Below are 26,814 nucleotides of genomic sequence, written 5' to 3'. Positions count from 1 at the left end.
ACTGTTACTTTTCCTTCACTACATTCCTAAAGAAAATCATTTACTTTTTACTCCATACATTTTCCCTGATACCCAAAAGTACTCATTACATTTTGAATGCCTAGCAGGACAGGATTCACACACTTACAGCATCAAGAGAACATCCTTGGTCATCCCTACTGCTTCTGATTTGGTAGACTCACTAAACACTAATACTTTAATTGTATATCATGTCTGAGTATTGGAGTGTGCCCCTGCCTATCTGTAAATACAATTTTTAAAAGAAAATTGTGCTGTCTGGTTTGCTTAATATAAGCAATTTGAAATGATACTTAAGTATATTTAAAACCAAATACTTTTAGACTTTTACTCAAGAAGTATTTTACTGGGTGATTTTCACTTTTACTTAAGTACTTTTCTTTCTATTAAGGTATCTTTACTTTTACTCAGTGATGTAAAGTACTACTTAAGTAGTTTTTTGAGTATCTGTACTTTACTTTACTATTTATATTTTCGACAAAAGTAATGTACTTTTTACTCCATACATTTTCCCTGACAGCCAAAAGTACTCGTTACATTTTGAATGCTTAGCAGGACAGGAAAATTGTCAAATTTATGCACACATCAACAGAACATCCCTGGTCATCCCTACTGCTTCTGATCTGGCGGACACAATAAACACACATGCTTCATTTCTAAATCATGTCTGAGTGTTGGAGATAGCCCCTGGCTATCCATAAATAAATAAAAACAAGAAGAAAGTTCAGTCTGGTTTGCTTAATAAGGATTAGCCCCTTTTTAAAATTTTTGCCTAAAATGACATACCCAAATCTAACTGTTTGTAGCAAGGATATGCATATTTTTACCTTCATTTAACTAGGCAATTCAGTTAAGAACAAATTCTTATTTTTAATGACTGCCTAGGAACAGTAGGGTAACTGCTTTGTTCAGGGGCAGAACAACAGATTTGAACCTTGTCAGCTCGAGGATTCGATCTTGCAACCATTCCGTTACTAGTCCAACGCTGTAACCACTAGGCTACCTGCTGCTTTTGATACCATTTGAAAATAAACACTTTGAAGTTTATGGAAATGTGAAAGAAATGTAGGAGAATATAACACAATAGATCTGGTAAAAGATAATACAAAGAAAAAAAACAACCGTTCTTTTGTGTTTTTTTGTACCATCATCTTTGAAATGCAAGAGAAAGGCCATAACGTATTATTCCAGCCCAGGTGCAATTCAGATTTTGGCCACAAGATGACATCAGTGTATGTGCAAAGTTTTAGACTGATCCAATAAACCATTGCATTTCTGTTAAAAATGTTGTATCAAGACTGCCCAAATGTTCCTAATTTGTTTATGAATAACTTTTCATGTTTAAAATTGTGCACTCTCCTCAAACAATAGCATGGTATTCTGTCACTGTAATAGCTACTGTAAATTGAACAGTGCAATTAGATTAACAAGAATTTAAGCTTTCTGCCAATATCAGATGTGTCTATGTCCTGGGAAATTTTCTTGTTACTTACAACGTCATGCTAATCGCATTAGCCTACGTCAGCTCAACCGTCCCGTGGACGGGACACCGATCCCGAAGAAGTTGTTAATATAAGGAATTAGAAATGATTTATACTTTTACTTTTGATACTTACGTATATTTAATACATTTTAAAAAGTTTACTCAAGTAGTATTTTGCTGGGTGACTTTCACTTTTACTTGAGTCATTTTCCATTAAGATATCTTTACTTTTACTCAAGTATGACAAATGGGTACTTTTTCCACCACTGGGGCTGACATAGGCAGTCACAGAGGGGGGTCATGGGTAGTGTCACAGAACCCTGGGTGGCTGGGAGGTCAGTGGAGTCAAGCCAGAGAGGAAGAGGTCAACTGCCAAGTCTGACCACCTGCCTTTAAGCTGCTGACAACACCAGACCACCTACTGATATGAGACCTTACATACCGCACGCTTTACCCATTTAGAATGTTCCATCCAGCAAATAACTTTGCAGTACACTCTTTTTGATTATGACAATAATGTGACAATGGGGACAGTTAACGTCACCACAGGGTAGCTGCACATGAAAAGAGGCAGAAGTATTTGAATTAAGAAGATCTAGAGTGTGACTAGCCAATGGTGCAGTAATAGCTTCCACAAGGGTTGGACTGACCACAAACATTCCTTGGGGAAGAGAGGAATAAACCTTTACGGGAAACAAAGCTTTTGTTTCCATAGAGAGACATTCAACTCTTCTAATAATGGAAGAAGTGTGCTGAGAGAAAGGAGATAAACGGAGACTTACTGATCAAAGCTGAGACGCTGTTGAGTTTAGGGTCATAAGGACATTTGCCTTTCCCCGAATCCACTTTGCCCGGCTCCAAACGGAAGATATATTCCTGCAATAAACAATAAAATATGTAAACTAACATTCATTATTCTTTCGTATCCATTGAGAACACAGAGCAGAGTTGATTCCGGCCTTATAGAATTTGTGTATTACAAGTTGAGATACTGACACAGGGATGACGATACATTGGGAGACCAGTTAGGGCAACACCATGAAGTGATGGGCAGACTAGAGGTTGGTACACAAATGGTTTCTGAGCCCGTCTCTCAAATGTTGTTTTTGTACTGATCCAGGTGTTCTCTCTGCTTCCACACGACAAGCGGTGCCAGAGCAACACGTCTGACACCAGCAGGCTCCTGAAGAGCTTCTATCCCCAAGCCATGAGACTGCTAAATAGCTAACTAAATAGCTAACTAAATAGCTAACTAAATAGCTAACTAAATAGCTACATGGACTATCTGCATTGGCACTTTAATTTCTATTTTTGCACTGACTCTATGCACACTCACAGGACTCTACACATTCAAACACACACGCACACACACACACACTTCAATGGCTCCCACACATAACACACACACACATTCATACTGACTCTTCACACACACACACCCGCACTAACCCTAACCCAGACAGACAGACAAGAGCACCCCTTTAATACAGCCTAGCCAGAACAGATAGAGAACAGCTATAAACCCGCACGCACGCACGCACGCACGCACACACACACACACACACACACACACACAATCATCATATACTATATGCTGCTGCTACTCTGTTTATCATATATCCTGATGCCTAGCCACCTTTACACCTATACACATCTACCCCGTCCACTCCAGTATCCCTGTCACCTTACTCCTATACATATCTACCCCGTCCACTCCAGTATCCCTGTCACCTTACACCTATACACATCTACCCCGTCCACTCCAGTATCCCTGTCACCTTACACCTATACATATCTACCCCGTCCACTCCAGTATCCCTGTCACCTTACTCCTATACATATCTACCCCGTCCACTCCAGTATCCCTGTCACCTTACACCTATACACATCTACCCCGTCCACTCCAGTATCCCTGTCACCTTACACCTATACACATCTACCCCGTCCACTCCAGTATCCCTGTCACCTTACACCTATACACATCTACCCCGTCCACTCCAGTATCCCTGTCACCTTACACCTATACACATCTACCCCGTCCACTCCAGTATCCCTGTCACCTTACACCTATACATATCTACCCTGTCCACTCCAGTATCCCTGCACATTGTAAATATGGTACTGGAACTGACCCTGTATTTAGCTCTTACTTACTTTCTCCTGTTCTTCTTATTTCTATTTGTTTTGTGTTTTTGTTCTACTTCTCTTTATTTTATAATACTACGGATATTGTTTACTACGTTGTCGGGAAAGAGCTTGCAAGAAAGGCATTACTTGAAACGATGTAAAACACACACTCGCACCCCCGTATTAGCTCTGAGCAAGGGAGTACGACGCGTACAAGGCCGGTTATCAGCGCGATGGAGTGCCTGAGCTAAAATATGCAGAGAGCGATCCAAAACTCATCCATCATGCTCCTAGTGTTAGTGATGCGGAGGATGGCTCAGGTCTACGAGCCAGGAGGACATTTTTAGCATCGGTCTCAACATTGTGTCAAGTAGCTTGCTGTACTACTGAGGGTTGGTAGTAATAATAATGGTGTATTAGTTCAACATGTGTGATTGAATGTAGAGCATGTGATTTAGGCACAGTAACAGAAAACCTAAACAGATTGGCTTTCAAGACACATAAAACGTAACGCTTTCCTTTTGCGCCTAAGAAGAAAACTGTCCTTTCACTTAGCTGACAATGAATTATCACATGCCAAAAAAATGCTTATTGCACACGTCAGGATTACATATTTGACTAAAATGCGAGTTGGACAAATACACTTCCCCTTCTCCCCAAAAAAGAGTGTTTGCAGACTGTTTCGAACTGAAGCTAGGTTGCTATAGTTGGACTGTGTTCTTATACCCTGGTGTCTACGGTTCCACTTGACGTAGCTGCAGTACATACCCTTCCTGAATGGCTCCCAAGACACATGAAGGCAGTACATTTATAAAGCATTAATTTCTTTTCCAAGCTACTGGGGTGAATCAGGATCTCTACATTTGTAAGGAATGCATTTATTGCAAACTTTTGACAGTATATTGTATGGCCAAAGTTGTGTCTTTTTTATGACTTGTTGTGGTACTCATTGTAATGGATCTTGCCATTGTCCTCCACCACACATGTTTTCATTACATGCCTTTGAATGATTTGGCTGATATTAATACGTAGCCTACTTCTCAACATTCTAGTAGCCAAGATGAATTATCGACCAAGTACAGTAAAATCCCCTTTTTAAAGTAGGCCTTTGAGGTCACAAAAATCAAGTCATATTGGATGCTAGTGAATGTAAAGGACTGGACTCTGTTATACTAACCAACTTAACCTATGAATAAAACCGTTCTACTATATAACTGTGATCATAAACACTTTAATCCAAATCTCTAACACCTTATTTCCTCCACACCATAGTCAGCTGCGTCCATTTTGAATCTCAGCAGGAGGAACATGATAAGACAGGGCCTCTCAGACCCCAAATGGGCACCTGACCCAGGACCAGGTCCCAGACCCAAGCCCCTTTCTACAGTAGCCTCCCCTCGGCCCACGGCCCACCTTTGGCTCCACAGGCCCTGCAGTAGTGGTGAAATCTGCCGCCCGGTTGGTCCTCCCTCCGGACTGGGCCGCCTGCAGGTAGTGGGCCTAAAAAAAGAGGACACGTGCCACGCGATTACCACGACAGTCCCATCGGCTGCACCCAACCGGAGACCCCAAAACCAATGGAAATTCAGTGAAAATTTAACCGAAGAGTTGACCAGGAGCAGAACAGAAAAAGCTCAAAGAAAGACCCATAACCGTAAAAAAAAAAAAAACATGACCACAACAGAAGAAATTAGTTTGTACTCCATGAGGAATGTAAAGACTGACAGAGGTGAGAATAGAACCCAAAAAAGTAACAAATCAGAACTCTAGTAAACCGCGCTAGAGAGTTCAACAGAGAGTTCAGTGATGATGTCATGTGCATAAATCAATCTGGATGAGTATCAGTACCAGCCTCTATCTAGGTTGCCAGATACATGCAGAAAACATGCTATGTCATGCACGTGCACACATAGCCAAGGTTCAGCAACATATACAAGACAAACGAGACAAAGGTGGACCCATTTAAGCGAAAAGGAGCTCAGAGAGAAAAAAGGACGATGGTGGGAGTGATCTCAGAGAAGGCGATGTCAGGTCGTATCTGGAAAACCTTGGATAGCTGTCTACGGACTCAACACGTGCGAGGCCTTTGGAACGAACACTGGGAGAACTCCCAAACAAATGGTTTCTGTTTACAGCTCTAATTTTACCCAAGGAAAACCTTTACAGTTCAAGTGACGTAGCTAGCGGATGAATGACACGGGGACGACTGGCCTGTACATTGAAACCCAAGTCCTCCAATTAAACGTTGAGACTAAACAGGCGGGATAGCAACAGTAAGTGTGCACTGGGGACGGCAGCTGCCGAAGCTCTGATGTCTGCTGGTCTATGAGCGAGAGAGGGAGGAATGGAGGGACGGGGGTGAGTTACAAGGCCGGTGATGGATGAGAGGCTCCATCAGTAATGATGGGCTTTCAGAGCCTCCCAGTCAGGCCAGAACACTACACATAAACAGGTGAGGGGGGAGAGGAGACAGCCACTAGGGGGGAAATAGTAGCAGTTGTTTTAGACACACTTTCAACATGCTCTTCCCAACGGTACTATAGCTGGCAGTTTGCTTCCTATGGTGGACGTTAGCTGCCTCACCAACAGGAGCCGCCATAACAGTGTGACACAAAGTGCCGGGATAAAGGAGAGTTACACATCTGTGGAGAGCTCACTATAAGCCTTTCTCTGGGTTCACAAGACCATGGACAGAGCAAATCAACGTGAACAGGGGAGAAGAAAATGAGTGGAGAAAAGGAACAGACCGTGACAATGACAGACAAGGTGGGTTGATTGACAGATCTGACTCTGAAAGAGGGGGAGTTCAGGGGTCAGTGTCACCATGGTCAGATACATCTTGTCTCTGGTTACCTGGGACCTGCGTCCGCGGTCCACATAGGTGCAGACGGGGTTGTAGGCCCCTGTTCCACACACGTATAGGTGGGTCCGGTTCCACGGCTCGATCAGACGGATGAAGTTCCCACATTCCCCCTGAAAGAGAAAATCAAAAAACGTTGATAATAGGAGACGAGGACAATCTCCTTTCAGCCTTCTGAGAGAGACAAAATGTCAAATTGATGATTAATAACCTTCAGCTACCTCAAACACCCTCAGCTACCATTTTTGATTGATCTGAGTCTGGTGTTTGGCTGCAGTACTACTTACTCCCTGCTGGCTTTCTTTATTGGACACACACACGCACACACTCGTACACGCACGCTGGATCACAAACACACACCGAGTCTGGCTTTAGAATAGGACAGGTCAGCGGCCCCTTCTTGGAGGTGCTGGTAATGAGAACAGATCTGTGCCTCCACGATCTGAGGCCCCTAATCTCTCCTACCAGCTGTATGGAAACCCAGTCCCCTTACCTTAAACCCAGCCAGTCCTCTTGCCTTAACCCTAGCCAGGCCCCCTGCCTTAACCTCAGCCAGACCCCCTGCCTTAACCCCAGCCAGGCCCCCTGCCTTAACCCCAGCCAGGCCCCCTGCCTTAACCCCAGCCAGGCCCCCTGCCTTAACCCCAGCCAGGCCTCTTTGCTGGCCACAGTAGTACAGGGTTACACAGCTAGGGCCAGTCTGGGCAGATATGATCTCTGTGAGTGCTGCATGCTGTTCATCTTGTTGCAGGAGAAAAGGATGTACCAACCATCCACAATGAGATGTGTGTAGAATAGGGGATAAGCCATTTTAGCATAGCTAACCCAAACAACATGACAGATGCACACCAGTCAATTCATTTCATTGTGTGTGTGTTTGTGTGTGTGCACATGTGTGTGTGCACAGGTGTGTGCATTATTCATTCCACAGTTGTGCTCCCCCCAAGAGTGCGGTGTGCATGATTGCCTTTGACCTCTTGCCTGAACTGACATCCCCTTTGAATTGCTTTTGAATTGTCATCATCTGTCATTCCCTAAAGAGGGGCCAGGTTTGCCAAGATGTCTACAGCCAATTTAATATTTTATTATTACGGTGTTGGAATTCCACCCCTCTCTCACATATGCCTGCACAACACACACACACACACACACACACATGCACACATGCATGCTAGCTCATACATGCATATGCACACACAGGGGCCCATACTATGTAACCAAAGGCGGTGAGATGTGCGGGTCAGCGAGCACGTTTAAATGAACATTCCAGTAGGATAAACAGAGGCCTGCTCTCTCAATACCAGCAGGGGAGCACGGTTATTATCCATACCCCCCATCACCTCTCCACCATACCCCATCCTGCATGCCACTGCCCAAATACACCCCTTAGGGCTGTGTGTGGGGGTGTCGACATGTGTGAACAAATCAACAGAGAATTCAGAGGAGGATCAGACCTTGATATGGATTTAAATGGTGCTCTCAGGTCCACGGGGGGCTTGTGTGTGTGTGTGTGTGTGTGTGTGTGCGTGCGTGCGTGCGTGCGTGCGTGCGTGCGTGCTCGTGTGTGTAAAGGAACCTCTGAAACAGATGTGGTTAAACAGGAGCTTTAGCCTCCAGCTACAGTCCTTCACACCCTAACGGCCATTTTAGCATGATTCAAAGGGGTAAAGGGAGGGTATGTTGGATAAAGAATGAATGATGTCAACAGCACAACTAACCCAAATGTCATGATGGTTGAGAGAGTACGGTACTTACGTTGGTATCCTTCCCCGACAAAACACACTCTGTCTTCCTCTGAGGAGGCACAGGCCAGTGAATCTGAGAGAGAAAGGAAAGAGCTGGTTAGTTTTAATGCTTCACTATACAGCAGGTCTAGGATCAATGGTGGCTTGGGGCGTCTCTTACTATGAGCGGCTCCTTGTTGATGTCATGCAGGTCCAGGGACAGGATGTAGTCCTTGCTGCCCACGTACATGCGGTCGTGGTCCTCGTCCATACGCAGGATACGGTAGTCTGTTGAGTTGAGCAGGAAGGAGAAGTGGTGGGCAGTGCCAGTAGATCGCAGCTCTAGAGAGAGAGAGAGCGAGAGGGAGAAATAGGTTTAAACACTGTCGTCATGAACACTGTGGCCGTAAAGTGCAGCATATATACACATTGAGAGACACGTGTAACCCACAGAGTGATTCACCCACCGAGCGATTAGCCTTTATTGGGAGTCAGTTCAGGGCAACACAGTCCTAGAACTGGCACAGGAACTTCACAGTAACAGTCTTTTGCTTGGCAAAACTCTGAAAATACTGTTTCTGGAAATGATATTTCCTCCACATACAGTCATGCCAAACACATCCAAGCACACACACACACAAAAACAAATGTTGTACCATACCATGCTTAGAGCAACTTCAACCACTCATAAAAACACGCTCCAAATCTAGACCTCCGACACCCCCACTACCCAGCTAACAGCTACAGTAGCTGTGGTGGAGCGAGCCTGCTACCCCAATCTGTTGTTTGGAGTCAGTTGTTCTCTATGCAACACGGACCTTCACGGCCTGTTATTATGGTTTTGGTTTGACTCATAGTATAGAAATGTGATACACACATCCTGAAACGTGACATACGAAGAGCCTTTCCATAGACGTTTTCATTCTGTGTAAAAAGTCCAATTGAAAAGGTGCCCGTCAGACTGTGGGTGATGCACGACTAGCAGGGAATGGACGCTATCTGTTCTGCTGTAACGTGGGAACTAAAGGAAGGCACACTCAAGAAAGAAAACGCAACCTGAGTTTACAGGAAGAGTGTTTCGATGTAAAATTGATCCCGTGTGGTCCCGTGTGGCTCAGTTGGTAGAGCATGGCGCTTGCAACGCCAGGGTTGTGGGTTAATTCCCACAGGGGGACCAGGGTTCAATTCCCACGGGGGGACCAGGATGAATATGTATGAACTTTCCAATTTGTAAGTCGCTCTGGATAAGAGCGTCTGCTAAATGACTTAAATGTAAATGTAAAATTGCCATGCTGCAAAATATCATAAGCCATCATAAACCTCCTAGCCTGTCTGAGAGGTGGGGGTGGGGAGGGGAGAGAGACAAAGGAGGCTGAAACCTGCGTGTCAGATACCGGCTATCATCTCTGATCTGGCCCTGGTAATGGAAGACTTGTAACGTGACTCCAGTCCTAGTGTTCTAGTATTGTAGGGCCACCTGTAGAGAACAGCCCAGCTGAATCAGGCTGCCAACACACAGAGAGGAACAACTTCTTAAAAAAAAAAAAAAAAGGATTACTTAAAAAAAACGAAACATTCTGGTCACACCACAGTCCAATATTATACGTAGCTTTAACTGTCATGTGAACTCATCGTAATGGTTTTTAAACAATCTGGAAATAAAATCTCTCGCAAATGACTCATCTCTGCCGTTAATGGCAGATTGCTGCCGTGGATTAGTGTGTGTGTGCGCTTCTGTGTGAGATCAGCGGGCGTGAGGGCAGATGGATGGGAGGTCTGGGACACAGAGTAGAACTTTATCCCTCTCCTCTTGCCATTAGTTTCAGCTAATCTGCTGTGGTATGAAAATGGCTCCATTAGAGGTTGTGAGAGAAGACTTTAGCTGGGCGGGAATCTGACAGACAATCTATCTCTCTCCCTCAAGGTGGGCCTTCTCTCTCCGTGCAGCTCGGGAAAGTTGATCCAGCACTTGGATCCCGAGCGTCCCAGAGGACACCACGATGGAAGTCCTGTTCATTTTCCACTCCAATGGGTGCAGACAAATGACCCGCTGTCTTCTGTAACTTCTACTACGTCTCAAGTCCCCTGAACCGAATTGTACGCTGCATTGAATCGAAAGGAGAAAGCTGGAGACAGATTACTCTCAATAAAAAAGTCCTCCCCACAACAGCTTTAGTGAACATCTGTCCATGTGGAAATAAACGTGTATAATATTGTGTTTACCCAGATGGGAGAAATTATTGAGTGAGCTGGGGAGCTCTCCACTGCACACAGAGACACAGGAGATGGTGTAACTGTAAAACTGACATGGACCCGCTGGCAGAGGGCTCCTCAGCTGTTAACGTGGTGAGCGCTAGCTTCTGTCTTTTGGAAACTTTGTAACGGTATTGTTATGGTTTAGCAGGTGTGCTCTAGCCACACACAGAGGAGATGGTGATCTAAAGTGCAGGACGTCTTCCCTTTCTCCTTCTGTTAACGTGAACGCACTTCCAAACACATGCACTAACCCTCACTAACCATAACCCAGACAGACACACACACACGCACGCACGCACACACACACACACACACACACACATATTAAAAGGTCATCTCCCTTCATAAACACCCCAGTCTGAGCAGCCCTGTGTTGTTGTCAACTCAGGTCATCAGCAGGCGGGACACCAGCCAGCCAGCCCTTCCTTGCCGTGCCCAGACATCACTCCCGTCCCATCCCGTGGTGCTGCTGGCTGGAGCACCGGACTGAGGGGATATTGGAGACGCTGAGTTCAGAGGACAAGCCGTCACCAGCTGACATGTGGCATTCATCACCTCCGCGCTGAGATTAGCACTCAGGGTCATTTGAATGGGACCGCTGCCGCCTGCTTGCTCTGTTTCTAACGCTTGACTGCACGGGGGAAAGTTAGGCAGTGCCAAAGTCCCTAGCAAGTCCAAGGTCATAGGAGAGACACAGACCCAGACAGAGAGACAGACAGACATAGGAATATTACATGTGACAGGCAGACGTCCATCACAAACCTTATCAGTCACACCAGCCTCTCGTGTCAGTCTATCAGGACATCTCTCAACTGCCTCTTTATACTCCAATAACCTGTCTCTCCATCTCTCAATTTTTTTTATATCAATTGCTAACATTTCTGATGTAGAGCATAGAAATCGTTTAACCCTTAGTGAAATAGCTCAAGTGCAGCGCCCAGACAGAGATAACTTAAGACCAACAACCTACAGATATAGAACTCTGAATTTGGCTGCTAAGAACACTTGTATTCTCCAGCTGGCAACAAAGAAGACAATACATGAACTATAACAGATATTGAGAAACCTACTGAGAATGTTGAAATAGCAGGACACTTAATATCTGCACATTCTGCTCGAGTCCGTCCCCTACATAGTGCACTACTCTCATAGCGCTCTGGTCAAAAGCAGCGAACTACATAGAGAATAGGGTACCATTCGGGATACACAGTAGCTACTCAGTGGAGCCTCTAATTCAAATCACTAATCAGGGCAACATAAACTCAGCAAAAAAAGAAACGTTGTCTCACTGTCTTTAGTTTAGTTTAGTTGATTAATTCGACCATTTAAAAAAAACAAGCACACATAAAACTTGAAAAAGCCATACATGCACATGAATAAAATCATCGAGGATAACACACAATAAAGTCTGGGACTTATTTCCATTGTGATTCTGATTGTCAACTGCGTTTATTTTCAGCAAACTTAACCAGTGTAAATATTTGTAGGAACATAGCAAGATTCAACAACTGAGACATAAACTGAACAAGTTCCACAGACATGTGACTAACAGAAATGGAATACTGTGTCCCTGAACAAAGGGTGGGGGGGGGGGTCAAAATCAAAAGTAACAGTCAGTATCTGGCCACCAGCTGCATTAAGTACTGCAGTGCATCTCCTCCTCATGGACTGCACCAGATTTGCCAGTTCTTGCAGTGAGATGTTACCCCACTCTTCCACCAACGCACGTGCAAGTTGCCAGACATTTCTGGGGGGAATGGCCCTAGCCCTCACCCTCCGATCCAACAGGTCCCAGATTTGCTCAATGGGATTGAGATCTGGGCTCTTCGCTGGCCATGGCAGAACACTGACATTCCTGTCTTGCAGAAAATCACGCACAGAACGAGCAGTATGGCTGGTGGCATTGTCATGCTGGAAGGTCATGTCAGGATGAGCCTGCAGGAAGGGAGGAGGATGTTGTCACGTTCCTGACCTGTTTTCTGTTGTTTTGTATGTGTGTGATGGTCAGGGCGTGAGTTTTGGGTGGGCAGTCTATGTTTTCTGTTTCTATGTTGGTTTTGGGTTGCCTGGTATGGCTCTTAATTAGAGGCAGGTGTTTTGCGTTTTCCTCTAATTGAGAGTCATATTAAGGTAGGTTGTTCTCACTGTTTGTTTGTGGATGATTGTCGCTGTGTCTGTGTTTATTGCACCACACGGTACTGTCTCGTCTCGTTCGTTCGGTCGTTCCTGTTCATGTGTTCTTCGTTTCATGTAAGTTCGTAGTTTAGGTCTGTCTAGTTCGTTTTGTTATTTTGTAAATTAGTCAAGTGTATTTCGTGTCTGTTCTTCGTCTTGAAATAAAGTCATTATGTATTCACAACCCGCTGCGCCTTGGTCTACTAACTCACCGAAAGACGACCGTTACAGATGTCTTCCCTGTAACGCACAGCGTTGAGATTGCCTGCAATGACAACAAGCTCAGTCCGATGATGCTGTGACACACCGCCCCAGACCATGACGGACCCTCCACCTCCAAATCGATCCCGCTCCAGAGTACAGGCCTCGGTGTAATGCTCATTCCTTCAACGATAAACGAGAATCCGACCATCACACCTGGTGAGACAAAACCACGACTCGTCAGTGAAGAGCACTTTTTGCCAGTCCTGTCTGGTCCAGCGACGGTGGGTTTGTGCCCATAGGCGACGTTGTTGCCGGTGATGTCTGGTGAGTACCTGCCTTACAACAGGCCTACAAGCCCTCAGTCCAGCCTCTCTCAGCCTATTGCGGACAGTCTGAGCACGGATGGAGGGATTGGGCGTTCCTGGTGTAACTCAGGCAGTTGTTGTTGCCATTCTGTACCTGTCCCACAGGTGTGATGTTCGAATGTACCGATCCTGTGCAGGTGTTGTTACACGTGGTCTGCCACTGCGAGGACGATCAGCTGTCCGTCCTGTCTCCCTGTAGCGCTGTCTTAGGCCTCTCACAGTACGGACATTGCAATTTATTGCCCTGGCCACATCTGCAGTCCTCATGCCTCCTTGCAGCATGCCTAAAGCACGTTCACACAGATGAGCAGGGACCCTGGGCATCTTTCGTTTGGTGTTTTTCAGAGTCAGTAGAAAGGCCTCTTTAGTGTGCTAAGTTTTCATAACTGTGACCTTAATTGCCTACCGTCTGTAAGCTGTTAGTGTCTTAACGATCGTTCCACAGGTGCATGTTCATTAAATGTTTATGGTTCATTGAACAAGCATGGGAAACAGTGTTTAAACCCTTTACAATGAAGATCTGTGAAGTTATTTGAATTTTTACAAATTATCTTTGAAAGACAGGGTCCTGAAAAAAGGACGTTTCTAATTTTTTGCTGAGTTTAGTTAAACAAATATACAGTGGAGGTGCATGCTCTCTGCCATGACACGATATCAAAACATTACATTAAATGATTCACTTTTAAAATAGAATAATTACAGTCTTAAGTTACATTAAATGCTACTTGTGCACTGTGGTTTGTTTTGCAAAATGGACATTTCATGTAATTGTGTTTTGGAACGATCACTGCATCCAACAATCATCTTAAAAATAATCTCAAACCTTTCTGCATTTTCTTTCTCAGAGCAAATTTCCATTGTAAGCAAAGAGCATTATCGGATAATGGAAACATTCTCTGGCTATGTTTAACATAAAACAAAACAGAGGGAAAAAAATCTTGGCATGGGACTCTGCGATGCACATTCCTTGTGGCTAAACTGACTGTACTGTCAAACATGGGAGGTGTCTCTAGTTTCAAATTGGCTGAATGAAAAGCATCAGGAGTGCCAACCATACAGTAAAGCATGCCCCTGCATGACATCTGACTGAGGATCTGGAGACAGGGAGGGAGGGAGGGGGGAACGGGATCCACACTGAGCTGAGATGTCTGCTTCTCTCCTGCCTGCCTGTCCTCTTCCTCTGTATCTGTCCAGAATTACTGAGCACAAAAGGAATACTGTAGGACATGACATGGACGAAGGAATGAACACAGGATTGGACACAAGCCACAGCCAGGACGGGGCTACTAGCTGTACGGCTACTTAGCGCTCTCACCTCCGAATCAGATTAGCAATCCATTTGTGACACCTACAGTACACTGGACTGAAAGACTGACTGGCACCCAGTTCTCCTGGTGAACGGCGTATCTTTCTCATTCAGCGTATCCTTTCCCGTCGCCATGGGCCATGGGCAAATTGAAGTGCAATCTGGAATAGCTGAGAAGTATCAATTTCCTTTGCCATAAGCAGGTTCCAGCATGTATCCACTGTAACTAAGCTACTGGTAGAGGCATGGTGACATCCAAGTTATGGTATGATGATGGCTCTCAAATCCACATCATCCTATCGAGACGGGATGGGGAAGCTATCATCTACACTGAGTAGTAGATCGAAGTCATTCGGTGATGATATAATAGTATATTCCATTTATCCAAAGCGACTTCAATTGCAGTGAGTGCACATTTAGTATTTGCACGTGATCCTTGTGAGATATATGCTCTTCTCAGTTGCGAATCAGATCGTTTTATCTTCATATCGATACATTGAAAGTGAGAGGAAGCATATCGAGGAAAAACGTTCCCTTCACATAAACTGTGCATTCAGTGCAAACTGGTGATAAAACTCCACCAGTGATGGGATACAAGTGTTCCACCCAGAGCAGAAGGACCTAGTATATACCACTGGAGCTCTCACCAAGGCCTCTGTAACCACAACCACCCACAGTCAGACAGGGCTCAACTCCACGGGTGTGTGTGTACGTGTTTCCCAGGACCTTATGGTTATGGTGAGGAGATAAGGTTAAGGAGGAAAGAGACAGGGAATTTAAGCACCTGTCCCATTTACTGCAGCTCAGGGGAGATTGACAGGTGAGATGAGGGAGAACGAAAAAAGGTATTGCAAACGATAATGGGATGACTTCGGCCTAATGGAACATGTGGCAGACCTAATGGAACATTGCATCATAGGTAGGCCTGAGAATGTAACTAGTGAAGAGCTCTGTCTACCACAGACCAAGGCCAGCATGTCAGTGACATCTGGTGGTAAAATGATATGGTCTGTCTGTCCACCTGTTGATTTGATCCCTCTGCTCCCTCACTGTTCTGTTCTACCAGGTGTGTGGACAGGCAGCTTGGCTGGGGCTGGGGGTTGGGGGCTGGGGTTGGGGGCTGGGGTTGGGGCCCAGGCTGGGGTTGGGGTTGGGGATGGGGGCTAGGACACAGACTGGGTGCAGCTGGACAGGGTCACACGGTGTCCTTGGTGGACAGAGAGAGAGACCCATTGTATACCTGCCCAGGTCTCTCTGTGTGAGGATCTGCTGGGGAGTGAACTGCGCTGTGAGAGTTTGTGGAGCCCCTCAGCCCGACATGATTCTTCCTGTGTGAGGAGCCGCTATCAGACCTGGAGATCTCCCCTGATCTGCCTGCAGCACTAAGGTGGGGAGGGGAGGAGGAAGGAAGGTGCAGACAGCAGAATATCCCACATACCTGCACAGGCATCCCTGGCATGTTGTCTGAATTCCCCGTCTCTACTCAGAGCCCTATAATGGGAAGGTGTTGCTCACCTTGCTTTGGCTTGTCTCCAGCCATGCATGTGTGTGTGTGGGGGGGTGTATGTGTGCATGTGTGGGTGGTGTGTGTGTGTCGTCTTGCATGTATGATACAGAGCATACGATGCCGTTTGACCATACTGACAAGTAGGATTGCGCATTTTGGGGAATATTCAGAGGTGGAAACTCTCCGTGGGAATTAACGGGAATGTATGGGAATTAACGGGAATATATGAAAATTAATAGTAATACCATTTAAATGTAGATGTTTTTTGCATTGGATATATTTACCATATCATATGGAGACAGAAACATAAACCTTTAGTCAAAAGTAGACATAATTGCAAATGATTAAATCCTTCCAATAGAAATAAATAAAAAACAATTTAGTTACAAATGTAACTTTAATTAAATTAGTTGAGAAGATTGGGAAGATTTCACTGAACAACAAAAGAAAGAAAATATTGAATGATCCATCGCATCTCCCAAAAACGTTTTCAACAAACATCTGTAAAATGATAGTCTAAACTAAGCTTTGGTTGTCTTCCTCTCAGGCTTCCGTGTCTTCTCCCTGGACCTCCTCAATGTCCACCTCTTGAACATCAGACTCTGAGTCCTCATCTTCACTGTCATTTTCCAACCTTGTTGAGGATGGCTCGTTGTCAGGCTCAAAAAGCCAAAAATTTGCCTGGATGGCCACCAATTTTTCAACCCTTGTATTAGTCAGCCTGTTGCGTGCTTTGGTGTGTGTGTTCCCAAAGAACGACCAACTGATGTTGGTGGGATTTGGAGGATGATGGAGGCAAAAGGGGAAAGAGCCTCAGATCCACAAAATCCCTTCCACCAGGTGGCTGATGAGATATGTTGGCATGACTGCCAGTGTACTTCGCCAGACTGCCAAGAACCTTGCCCTCATCCAGGCCAAGGTGGCGAGACACAGTAGTGATGACACCATAGGCCTTGTTGATCTCTGCACCAGACAGGATGCTCTTGCCAGCATAATTGGGGTCCAACATGTACACTGCGGCGTGTATGGGCTTCAGGCAGAAGAATTCACGCTGTTTAATGTATTTCAGAGCTGCAGTTTCCTCTGCTTGGAGCAACAGCGAAGTGGGCAGGGCAGTACGGATTTCTTCTCTTACATCTGCAAGCAGAGTCTGAACATCAGACAGGATGGCATTGTCTCCCTCAATCTGTGCAATGGCTACTGCTATAGGTTTCAGGCTGCTAACCACTCTCTCCCGAAATGCATCAACCCGGAGGATCCTCTTGATGGGGCTGTCCATATCGGCAGACTGTGATATGGCCATTTCTTGACGAGACTCCTTCCCCTCTAGGAGACTGTCAAACATGATGACAACACCACCCCAAGGGGTGTTGCTGGGCAGCTTCAATGTGGTGCTCTTATTCTTCTCACTTTGCTTGGTGAGGTAGATTGCTGCTATAACTTGATGACCCTTTACATACCTAACCATTTCCTTGGCTCTCTTGTAGAGTGTATCCATTGTGTTCAGTGCCATGATGTCCTTGAGGAGCAGATTCAATGCATGAGCAGCACAGCCAATTGGTGTGATGTGAGGGTAGGACTCCTCTACTTTAGACCAAGCAGCCTTCATGTTCGCAGCATTGCCTGTCACCAGTACAAATACCTTCTGTGATCCAAGGTCATTGATTGCCTTCAGCTCATCTGCAATGTAGAGACCGGTATGTCTGTTGTCCCTTGTGTCTGTGCTCTTGTAGAATACTGGCTGAGGGGTGGAGATGATGTAGTTAATTATTCCTTGCCCACGAACATTCGACCACCCATCAGAGATGATTGCAATATAGTCTGCTTTCTATTTGATTTGCTTGACCTTCACTTGAACTCTGTTGAACTCTGCATCCAGCAAATGAGTAGATAAAGCATGTCTGATTGGAGGGGTGTATGCTGGACAAAGAACATTCAGAAATCTCTTCCAATACACATTGCCTGTGAGCATCAGATGTGAACCAGTTGCATGCACAGCTTGAGCAAGATATTCATCAGCATTTCTCTGACTACGTTCCTCCATTGAGTCAAAAAAAACTTCTGATTCCAGGAGGACCATGATCTGTTGCTATCGATAAGGTGTCTGATTTATAATTTTCACCTTGAATAGAAGTAGAGGGACTTTTGTCAGAGGTTGCTTGTTGTGAGCGCTGAGGGAAATTTATGCACTTGGCCAGATGATTCTGCATCTTTGTTGCATTCTTCACATATGATTTGGCACAGTATTTGCAAATGTACACAGCTTTTCCTTCTAAATTAGCTGCAGGGAAATGTCTCCACACATCCGATAGCGCCCGTGGCATTTCCTGTAAAGATTAGAAAAAAAATTGTAAAAAAAACAACAAATACATTTCCATGTACAATAAATAGTTAAGCAGTTAGATTAAACAACTCCTTTGTAAGATACATGTTTTAAAATTAAGCATGTATGGAAACAGGTGAATTAACACTCATCAGTTAGCAGGCTCAAGCAAGCTAAATCATCAAATCAAATCAAATGTATTTATAGAGCCCTTCTTACATCAGCTAATATCTCAAAGTGCTCTACAGAAACCCAGCCTAAAACCCCAAACAGCAAGCAATGCAGGTGTAGAAGCACAGTGGCTAGGAAAAACTCCCTAGAAAGGCCAAAACCTAGGAAGAAACCTAGAGAGGAACCAGGCTATGAGGGGTGGCCAGTCCTCTTTTGGCTGTGCCGGGTGGAGATTATAACAGAACATGGCCAAGATGTTAAAATGTTCATAGATGACCAGCATGGTCAAATAATAATAATCGCATGGTAGAAAAAAATAACTAGCAGAAATTGTTAACAAGTTAGAAATTATTTAAACACACTTTGTTGTAGGCTACTATTTACTAGTTAGCAAAAAAGCAGGTATGTCATACAAAATATATTCACCCCACGCAGTATTGTAATCAAAACTTACCAGAAAGCATGTTGTCCTTGGCTCAGACAGTGTAGTAGTGTGGGCTCAATAGCATCTCATTAGCGTGCCATATCTTGAGAATCAGCTGTACATGTGATGGAAGAGTGCACTGTGCATGCAGAGGATTGCAATTCCATTGAATTGGGGATAGTTTAACCAAAATATGCCACAAGACCGAGAATTGCCTTATGTGTACCTACAAAAAAGGTTCATTGTTATAAGCTAACTTTTTTGATGAATTTAAGCAAAATTCCCCAAATTGCCGGGCTTACCTTTCCATGGAAAATTGCAGGAAAATTTCCGGAAATGTACCGGAAAGTTTCCGACCCTTTGCAACCCTACTGACGAGCTGCTACATATAAGAAAATAATACTTTCTCAATAGTTAATACTGTTTCTCTTCTAATCTATTACCTATTCCCACACATCTATCTCCACCTCTCTCTGTCCACCAAGGACACAATGTGAACCTGTCCAGCTACACCCAACCTGAGCCCCAACCCCAGCCCCAACTCCCAGCCTGAGCTCCAACCCCAGCCCCAACTCCCAGCCCCAACCCCAGCCTGAGCCCCAACCCCAGCCTGAGCCCCAAGCCCAGACTGAGCCCCAATCCCAGCCTGAGCCCCAAGCCCAAGGGACACATCCCCAAGGGACACAAAGACGGCCACACTTATCTTGGCCGTACGTGAATCCCTATCAGAAAGCTTGCATGATTTGGTATGAGTGTATAAGGGCAATTCCATGGTGACAGAGCTGAGACTTTTCACTTTAAAATGCATGTCAAACTAAAAGCAATGCTTGCAAAGTTAAACAAAGCATACAACTCTATGCACAAGGACCACTTTTAACAATTTCCCATTTTTTTGCAAAAATAAATTTACTTGAAGAACAGTGCAGATGCAAAGTTTGGTAACAGAATGAGGGCACCAACAGCACAAATCATCATTCTGTTACCAAACTTTGCATCTGCACTGTTTTCCAAGTAAAATTTTCTGTGGAAATTGTTAGAAGTCGTCCTTTTGTATAGAGTTGTATTGTTTGTTTAACTTTGTAATCACTGGTTTTTGTTTGGCATACATTTTAAAGTGAAAAATCTCAGCGTCACTCTGTTACCGCAGAATTGCGCATAATTATGTGTTCAAAAGCAAGCGTGAGAAAAAGAGAAGATTCATTGAGCCTCACAGAGTCAGGGACACAGAGAGAACCAGGTGTTGGAACTGGTTCAGGGAACAGAACTGAAAAAGGTCATATTTTGAGAAACAGAACAAGTGATCTATACTGTTCCCGGAACAAAACCGTTATTTGAAAAGCATGGGAACCGGTTAATATTATTTTACGTTCTGGGCATTTGTTTCCAGTCCCACAAAAAAAGGCAACAAAGCACCTATGAAAAGCCCTCACTGTCACTCAGAAACCTTTTCCAGTGTCTGCCTGCCTGCCAGCTGAAAATCTTTGCCAGCATGTGCGTGTAGGCTACCTGCCCCTCCCCCTCTCTCCAAAGGATGTTACAGGCATGATTCAGAAATTAGGGAGAGAGCGTTTTCAATTAGAGAACAATGGATTCACTTTTTCAATACTAGTTGAGGATATTATAGCAATCACCTTTCACATTCAATTGATTAACTACAAAAAGGTAAGACGTGTTTTTATTTTAACTCTGGTGCTGGCCTACACACACAAGCACGTTAGCTAGCTAGCTTTGGTCTAGCCCTCGGAAACTCGAGGCTGCATTATGTGTAACGTAATTGAACTGAGAGTCGTGATCAAAGGGCTAGCTCCGGTCCAACGTTATTTAAGCCAACGGTCTGAAGTTCAAAGACATTCAAAGTTCCTTCATAGAAGCCGCTCCTCCTAGGTGTAATTCTGTAGGCCTAATTCAGATAATGCGGGTCATGACAACAAGACGCCCAGCACTTCATGCCCAGCGCTCTCCTCACCTGCAAAATTTCAGTCGTATGTTGCACCCTGCACAACACTTGTCTGTCCAATGCAACTCCATAGCAAGCTGCTCTATCCATTGCTGTAGTAATTTAATGTTGAGCTTAATGTACAAAAAAACCCCCAAAATTTGGGAGTTAGACCCGGTTCAGAACTTTATTTTGCTGGTCGGAACAGTGGAACGGAACAAAAAAAATTATGGTTCTGTTCAGAACGAAACAATTTGAAAATAATTTCTGTTCCAACCCCTGGAGATGGCATCCAGGACATCAGAGTAACTGGAGAGCCAGGTTGATCAGAAAGAAAGGCCCCTTATCACAGGGAACTGTGATGTGACAGCTTGGTGTTGGTCTCCAATCGACACCTCATAATCAGCCCCCTACCACCACCAACAACCACTGGGCTTGGACTATTGACTCAGAACACAAGTCACAGGAGCTGATTGGTGTTTACCTTCGCCTGTCAAGGAGAAATAATTGCCACCAGATTAAGTCTTATCTCCGAGCTTCTGGAGGTTGTCACTCCGATGCTCTCATGCTCCTCCACAGCTATGACTGACAGTGTGTGTGTGTTTGTGTATCCATGTGTGTGTATCGAAGTGTCAGTGTTTGTGTGTGTGTGTGTGTGCGCATGTGTGTGTGTGTGCGCGTGTGACAGTGCAGCAGTGAGCAATCAGGGACACCTATCTCCCAGTGCAGAGATCAGGAAGAGGAAACTGATGATTCGAACAGCGCTGTTCCTTCAGCTGAGCTCCTGGGTGGAAACAGGAGATTATCAAAATCTATCTGGCCTTGTTTCGGATGACAGGACTTTTCTCTCTCTCTCTGTCCCTCTAGTCAGAGCACCTGATCTTGACTTCTCTTCGGTAAAGGAGAACGACTGAGAGAAAAGAGACGTGAATCAACTGCAGATGTGAGTGGAAGAAGGCGAGGACTTATTGCTTCGGAAAGAGTTGCCTCAAGATGAGTGAATACATACTGTACATCATCAGTCAATTTAAAGGCAGTTGCAAATGTGCCACATCCCATCACTAACCTTTGTCCTTGCCAGAACCCAGCCAGGGATGTTACCGACTGACTGAACAAAAAGTGACATGCTTTCCAGAGTGATGCCAATGGCTTTTTTAAGCATAATTCAACCAAACAGTCCAAGCAAACTCAACTCATGAATCATCACTTGTACTTTGTCCAGAAAAGACCTGTAATCTCTCAGTTTTGCAAGGACAATAATCAAGTTGCCTAACCAAATGAGCAGAATTGCACTCCGCACTTGGGGAAAGTAGTAGAAGACAATCCTTGAGTTTAGATCACACTAATACACACTGAGCTCTGGGAGGTTGTTTGGGTGGGACAGTATTATTCTGATGTAAATAGTTGAGACTGTTGCTTACACCCTTCCCTCTCCCTCGCCAAACAAGGCCATGGACAGATGCCCGACCCGCAGCAGCCCAGGGTCAGGGGCTAAAGGTGAAAGGTCACCAGGGGGCTGGTGTAAAGGCTCATCCTGGTCCCATACACGCTTCAGCATAATCTGGGATTATCTCAGGGGTCAGGGTGGCTCGCCCCTCTGCCTGATCACAATCAGGGGCTAGGGATAGGTGGAGTGGGATGAGAAGGGGGAGAGTGGAGAGGCACTTCTTTCAGCCTCCATCAGAATAATTTAGCTCCCAGAGACCCCCGTCCAAATGTGCAAAGACCTTGGATGGACCAAAGCGTCAAACTCCCGGCGCATAGGCATTGGCATAATTATCTTAATCTACCAACCAATCATCTCCCACAATCATCTCCCACAACACCTTCCCCCTAACCCTCCCGCGTATGTGTCTTGTTCACCTCAAGTTCCTGCCTGGGCTCTGCCTCCATTTGGAGCCACAGTTCACAGTCGTATGATTCGCAAAAAAATGTAATTATGACAAATACTTTACTCAGTAAGATTACTCCCACATAACTCGATGGTCACTCCCACTAAAGCCAACTTTGAATCGTTGATTTCCCAGACTTATATGCGCAATAGCCCAGGGGCGGGGTTACCATCAGAAAAACTATACTGGAGGAGGGTGAAATGGTCAGATACTGGAAAGGTGTTGACAGTCAAGGGAGGAGGGGTTGAGTTGTCCCTGAATTTAATATTGCCAGTGACCTGAACCTTGACAGTCATTTTCATATGATTTTTTATTGTCTCTCTGTATTCAATGGCATCCTTCCAACAAAACAATAGGCTGTAAAAAAAAAAGCATATTGCACCAAATCATTCTAACATGTCTCCAAGAATCTCCAAAGATAGTTTCCATATTCAACAGCAAAAAACAGTCTTGGAGATGCCAAAAATATGCTAAATTTATGCAGAGCTGCTAATACCGTAAACCCTGTTGCCCTGCAGCACATCAGTCTATTGGCTCCCCCGTTTCTCAGAACACTAATCTCTGGGTTCTGGTGAACGTGGGGAACGATGGTTCTTCTCTTTGTTTGTTTACCATGGGGCCTGTATCCCAGCGGCGCTGTCTGGGCTCCTGGCTAGTGAGCTAGCGCGTGGGTGTGGGGGATTCATAGTAGATTAGAGGCTGCAGTGGGGTATACGTAGCTGCTAAGCTAGCCTCTGTTATGATGATGAAGCTGTGTTTATTGTTGTAGCTGTGCTGTAGGCTAGTCGGTGGTGTGGTGGGGTAGGGTCAGGGTGGTTGTGTGTGTGTAGCTGGCCCGGTGCTGAGACTAGAGGGCAGAGGTCAGAGGGAGCAGGGAGGGGCTGAATGATGAGACAGAGACGTTGATGGTGGTGTAGATGAACAGAGCATCCATCTATCTCACCATCGCTCTTCCTCTCAAAGAAGTGGAGGCCTCCCTAAACCTCCAAATCCTCATCGTGGCCTTACGTGGAAAAAGACAGGCGATTCCTACTTTTTCTTTCTCTATCTCTCTCTATCTCCACCAGACCTCTGACCCGGCACACTCTCACCGTCAGCTGCACTAACACGCCCATGATGGATTCACACTGGAGATTCAATTTCTACTCACTTAAGGATCTAAAATGTCTTCCCACCCTACATAAAGTGTTTTTCCTCTGGGGATTATATAAACAAAACACACACATAGCCCCACGGGTTAAGTAAAGGGGGTGCACTAGGTTGATTCTTTAGCCTGATCTATGCTCCTCCCACATATCTTTACACATACAATGGAGTGCTGGGCTTTATTTGGGGAGTAGTGTCGCTGTCTTCCCCTTCCCCCTCTCCTGTAACAGGGTCGTGGCCCGCATGGTGAGAGGAAGGTAGGGGTAGTTAGGGGTAGGTGAGGAGAGGTAGATGGGGAAATGAGTGCGGGTAATTAGGAGGTATATTTAGAGAGACAACTAGGACTGAGTGTTGCCTCAGGGTCTACAGGTAAAGAGCCATCCACCGCTCTCCCTCTCCCCACTCAGGGTGTTCCACTCCAGGGCAGCGAGGGGAGCCTAGGATGCCGGGTCCTTTTTCAACCGCAGGACAGGAGTGATGGTGGTGGGGTAGAGGGGTGAGAATGGAGGGAGGAGTCCCCAGGGTGGAGGAGTCTGACAGCATGGCCTAAGAGCTGTCAGTTATCAATGCTAGCCTGGGAGCAGGAGTGCCTTGGCAACTCCGCGTTTGCTCTCTCTGACACTGAGCCTGAATGACTGTAAAAAAGCTACAGAAAGAGATGCTACAGGTTGACTGAAGGGGGCAGAAAACACTCCACTCGGTTTTCATTTTCATTTCAAAGCAGCTCACTCACAGTCACAGTCACAGGCGTAGCTTTGGGAGGCGTTCCGTGGTCTAACCATGAGAGAGTGGCTTGACACTGAGAGAAACGCTGACCGACATGGCTGGCTGTGACCATCAGAGGTGGGAAAGAAAGAGAGCTGGTGTGAGCTGAGTGGAACATTTTCTTTAGAACCACACCAGTTAGGAGGTACTAGACTTGTAGGGTCCCTCCCAGGTGGCCAAAGTTGTCTGGCCTTAAATAGAAATACAAGGCCAGCAGCGCAGAACTGAGGAGATATGAGGCTCCAGCAGCATTCACACTGACTTACATGAAAACTCTGTACAGTCAGGCAACTCTTTCCTCTCCGTCTGACGCTTTCCTCTCTATCCATGTCAAAATCCTCCATTCTCTCCTCATTTTCCCTTTCATTTGTCTTCCTATGCTTTTGTCTCTTTATGTCAGTAGCAAACAAGAGAAAAAATGTCACTCTCCCTCCCTCATTATACCTCAACATGTCCAGACTGCAGCCTCAGCTGTCCAATTATGTCGTGTTGAGGGAGAGGGCTGCTAAATACACATCACAGAGAGAGAGAGAGAGAGAGAGAGAGAGATAGAGAGAGAGAGAGAGAGAGAGGGGCTTATATAGTACTGTAGTAGAGCATTTAAACAAGCTATAATTATAGTCATATAGTCACTCTGGCTCAGGGTTGAACAGTGAAAAATTATATTTTACTGCAAGGTTGTAAAATGAGTGTACAATCATCCTACAGCTACCTGTATAATTTAGGTTTGGTTTACAGAAAGTCAGCTGGAAGTTTACAAATGAAACCTATGCTGTATGGGAGGCTGGCAGTAATGTGGGCTTGGTTGCATTACTTCGCTGTCTGACCAACCTGTGACTGAAAGGCGAGCGTAAGAAGTCACTTTTAGGACGGAGAAATTAATAAGGTTTGCCAGAGGTTGTTTTCACAGAATCAGGTACGATTACGTTCATAGGTGAGGTGTGTTTGGAGTTCCTTCACTACTCTGTCGGAGATGGATCTAGCGTACAATGTGGCCAACAAAAACATTACGATTCCCCTGACCTCATTACTCAGAGCTTTAGAGGGATCAGATTTAGCGTAAAGAAGAAGGCAAACACTGCATTGTTTAGAATAAGCTGGAGGTATAACAACAGTCATACTATTCATTATATCAGATGTAGAAGCAAATTGTCTTGCCATGCTGCAGTATGACAATCCATTCTGATACACAGGAAATGTGCAGCATGCAAACACTCTTTCTGAAGCAACTGTAAATATGGTCCATTGAACACGATTTTTCACCTGATTTTCCAGGAGAAGATTGAAGGCTGAAAAGGTGTGGAGAAAGATACATTTACTCTGCATCCCACAGTGTGCCCTTTCACAGTCATTTTAAGCCAGGCCACAGGTTATGCCGAATCTCAGACTCTGGACCAGCTAGCCAGGGATAAAATAGTTACCAAGACTCAACATGACATCTACCTACGGTTAAGTTCCAGGTACTCATTTGGTCACCCATAATACATCTTGCCAGAGACATACTTTAATCAAATGCAAAGAGCAATCACCTTTACGCCGCAGTTTACAGTGTCACAAAACATTCTGCAGTGTGACCACACTGTGGATCTGAACTCATTCCAAAACCACGGATCTCATGTATTACTTCAGTGAAAGTATTTTTGCTCAATCGTTGCAATCAACCCCTTAATCAGCATCGGGATGCTCCTTTGAAATAAAGGTGATGGGTAGTGGAAGTGAACCAAATCTCTGCTTCCTATTTCAAGGAATGATAGGGAAACTGAGCCAACGTCTCTCAGACACTATTTCCATGTATCAACCGCCGCTGTTTGTTTTAATATCCCCTCCACCATTCTCCATCCATAACACTGTGGATTCTTTGAAGGTGTCGTCATGGCAGTTCTGGGAGAGGAATCTGGCACCACCATCTCTCAGGCTGTGCGTGGTGCGTTAATGTCGTGTTCTGATTTATCCCCTAGCTACCTTGGACAACTTCACTCCCCACCACCACGCCTTGTCTGATCCTGCCAGCAGCCTCTAGACTAACCCGCCGCCTACACTCCGCCTACCCGCTCATTCAGATAACGCAAGCCTACCTTTGTTGATTCCTCCTGTCCTTTCTCTGGCAGGCAGCGTGTCGCAGGTGGAGAGAG

General features: G+C 45.2%; 1 protein-coding gene across 5 annotated transcripts in view; it reads right to left on the bottom strand.

The window, feature by feature from the left end:
- Positions 1-26,814, bottom strand: part of LOC129814939 (semaphorin-3F-like) — an 82,568-nt gene that overhangs the window by 16,300 nt on the left and 39,454 nt on the right. For 3 of the 5 annotated variants that reach the window (XM_055868106.1, XM_055868105.1, XM_055868107.1), the window contains exons 3-7: positions 8,394-8,554; positions 8,244-8,306; positions 6,482-6,601; positions 5,042-5,128; positions 2,284-2,377 (exon numbers count right to left, since the gene is read on the bottom strand). In XM_055868106.1, coding sequence (XP_055724081.1) covers positions 2,284-2,377; positions 5,042-5,128; positions 6,482-6,601; positions 8,244-8,306; positions 8,394-8,554 — 525 coding nt within the window. The remainder of the gene's footprint in view (positions 1-2,283; positions 2,378-5,041; positions 5,129-6,481; positions 6,602-8,243; positions 8,307-8,393; positions 8,555-26,814) is intronic. The other 2 variants (XM_055868109.1, XM_055868108.1) reach the window with 1 other exon arrangement.

The sequence above is a fragment of the Salvelinus fontinalis genome, chromosome 18, assembly GCF_029448725.1.
Source record: "Salvelinus fontinalis isolate EN_2023a chromosome 18, ASM2944872v1, whole genome shotgun sequence".
NCBI classification, from domain to species: domain Eukaryota; kingdom Metazoa; phylum Chordata; class Actinopteri; order Salmoniformes; family Salmonidae; genus Salvelinus; species Salvelinus fontinalis.
This window is presented reverse-complemented; position numbering and strand designations above follow the sequence as displayed.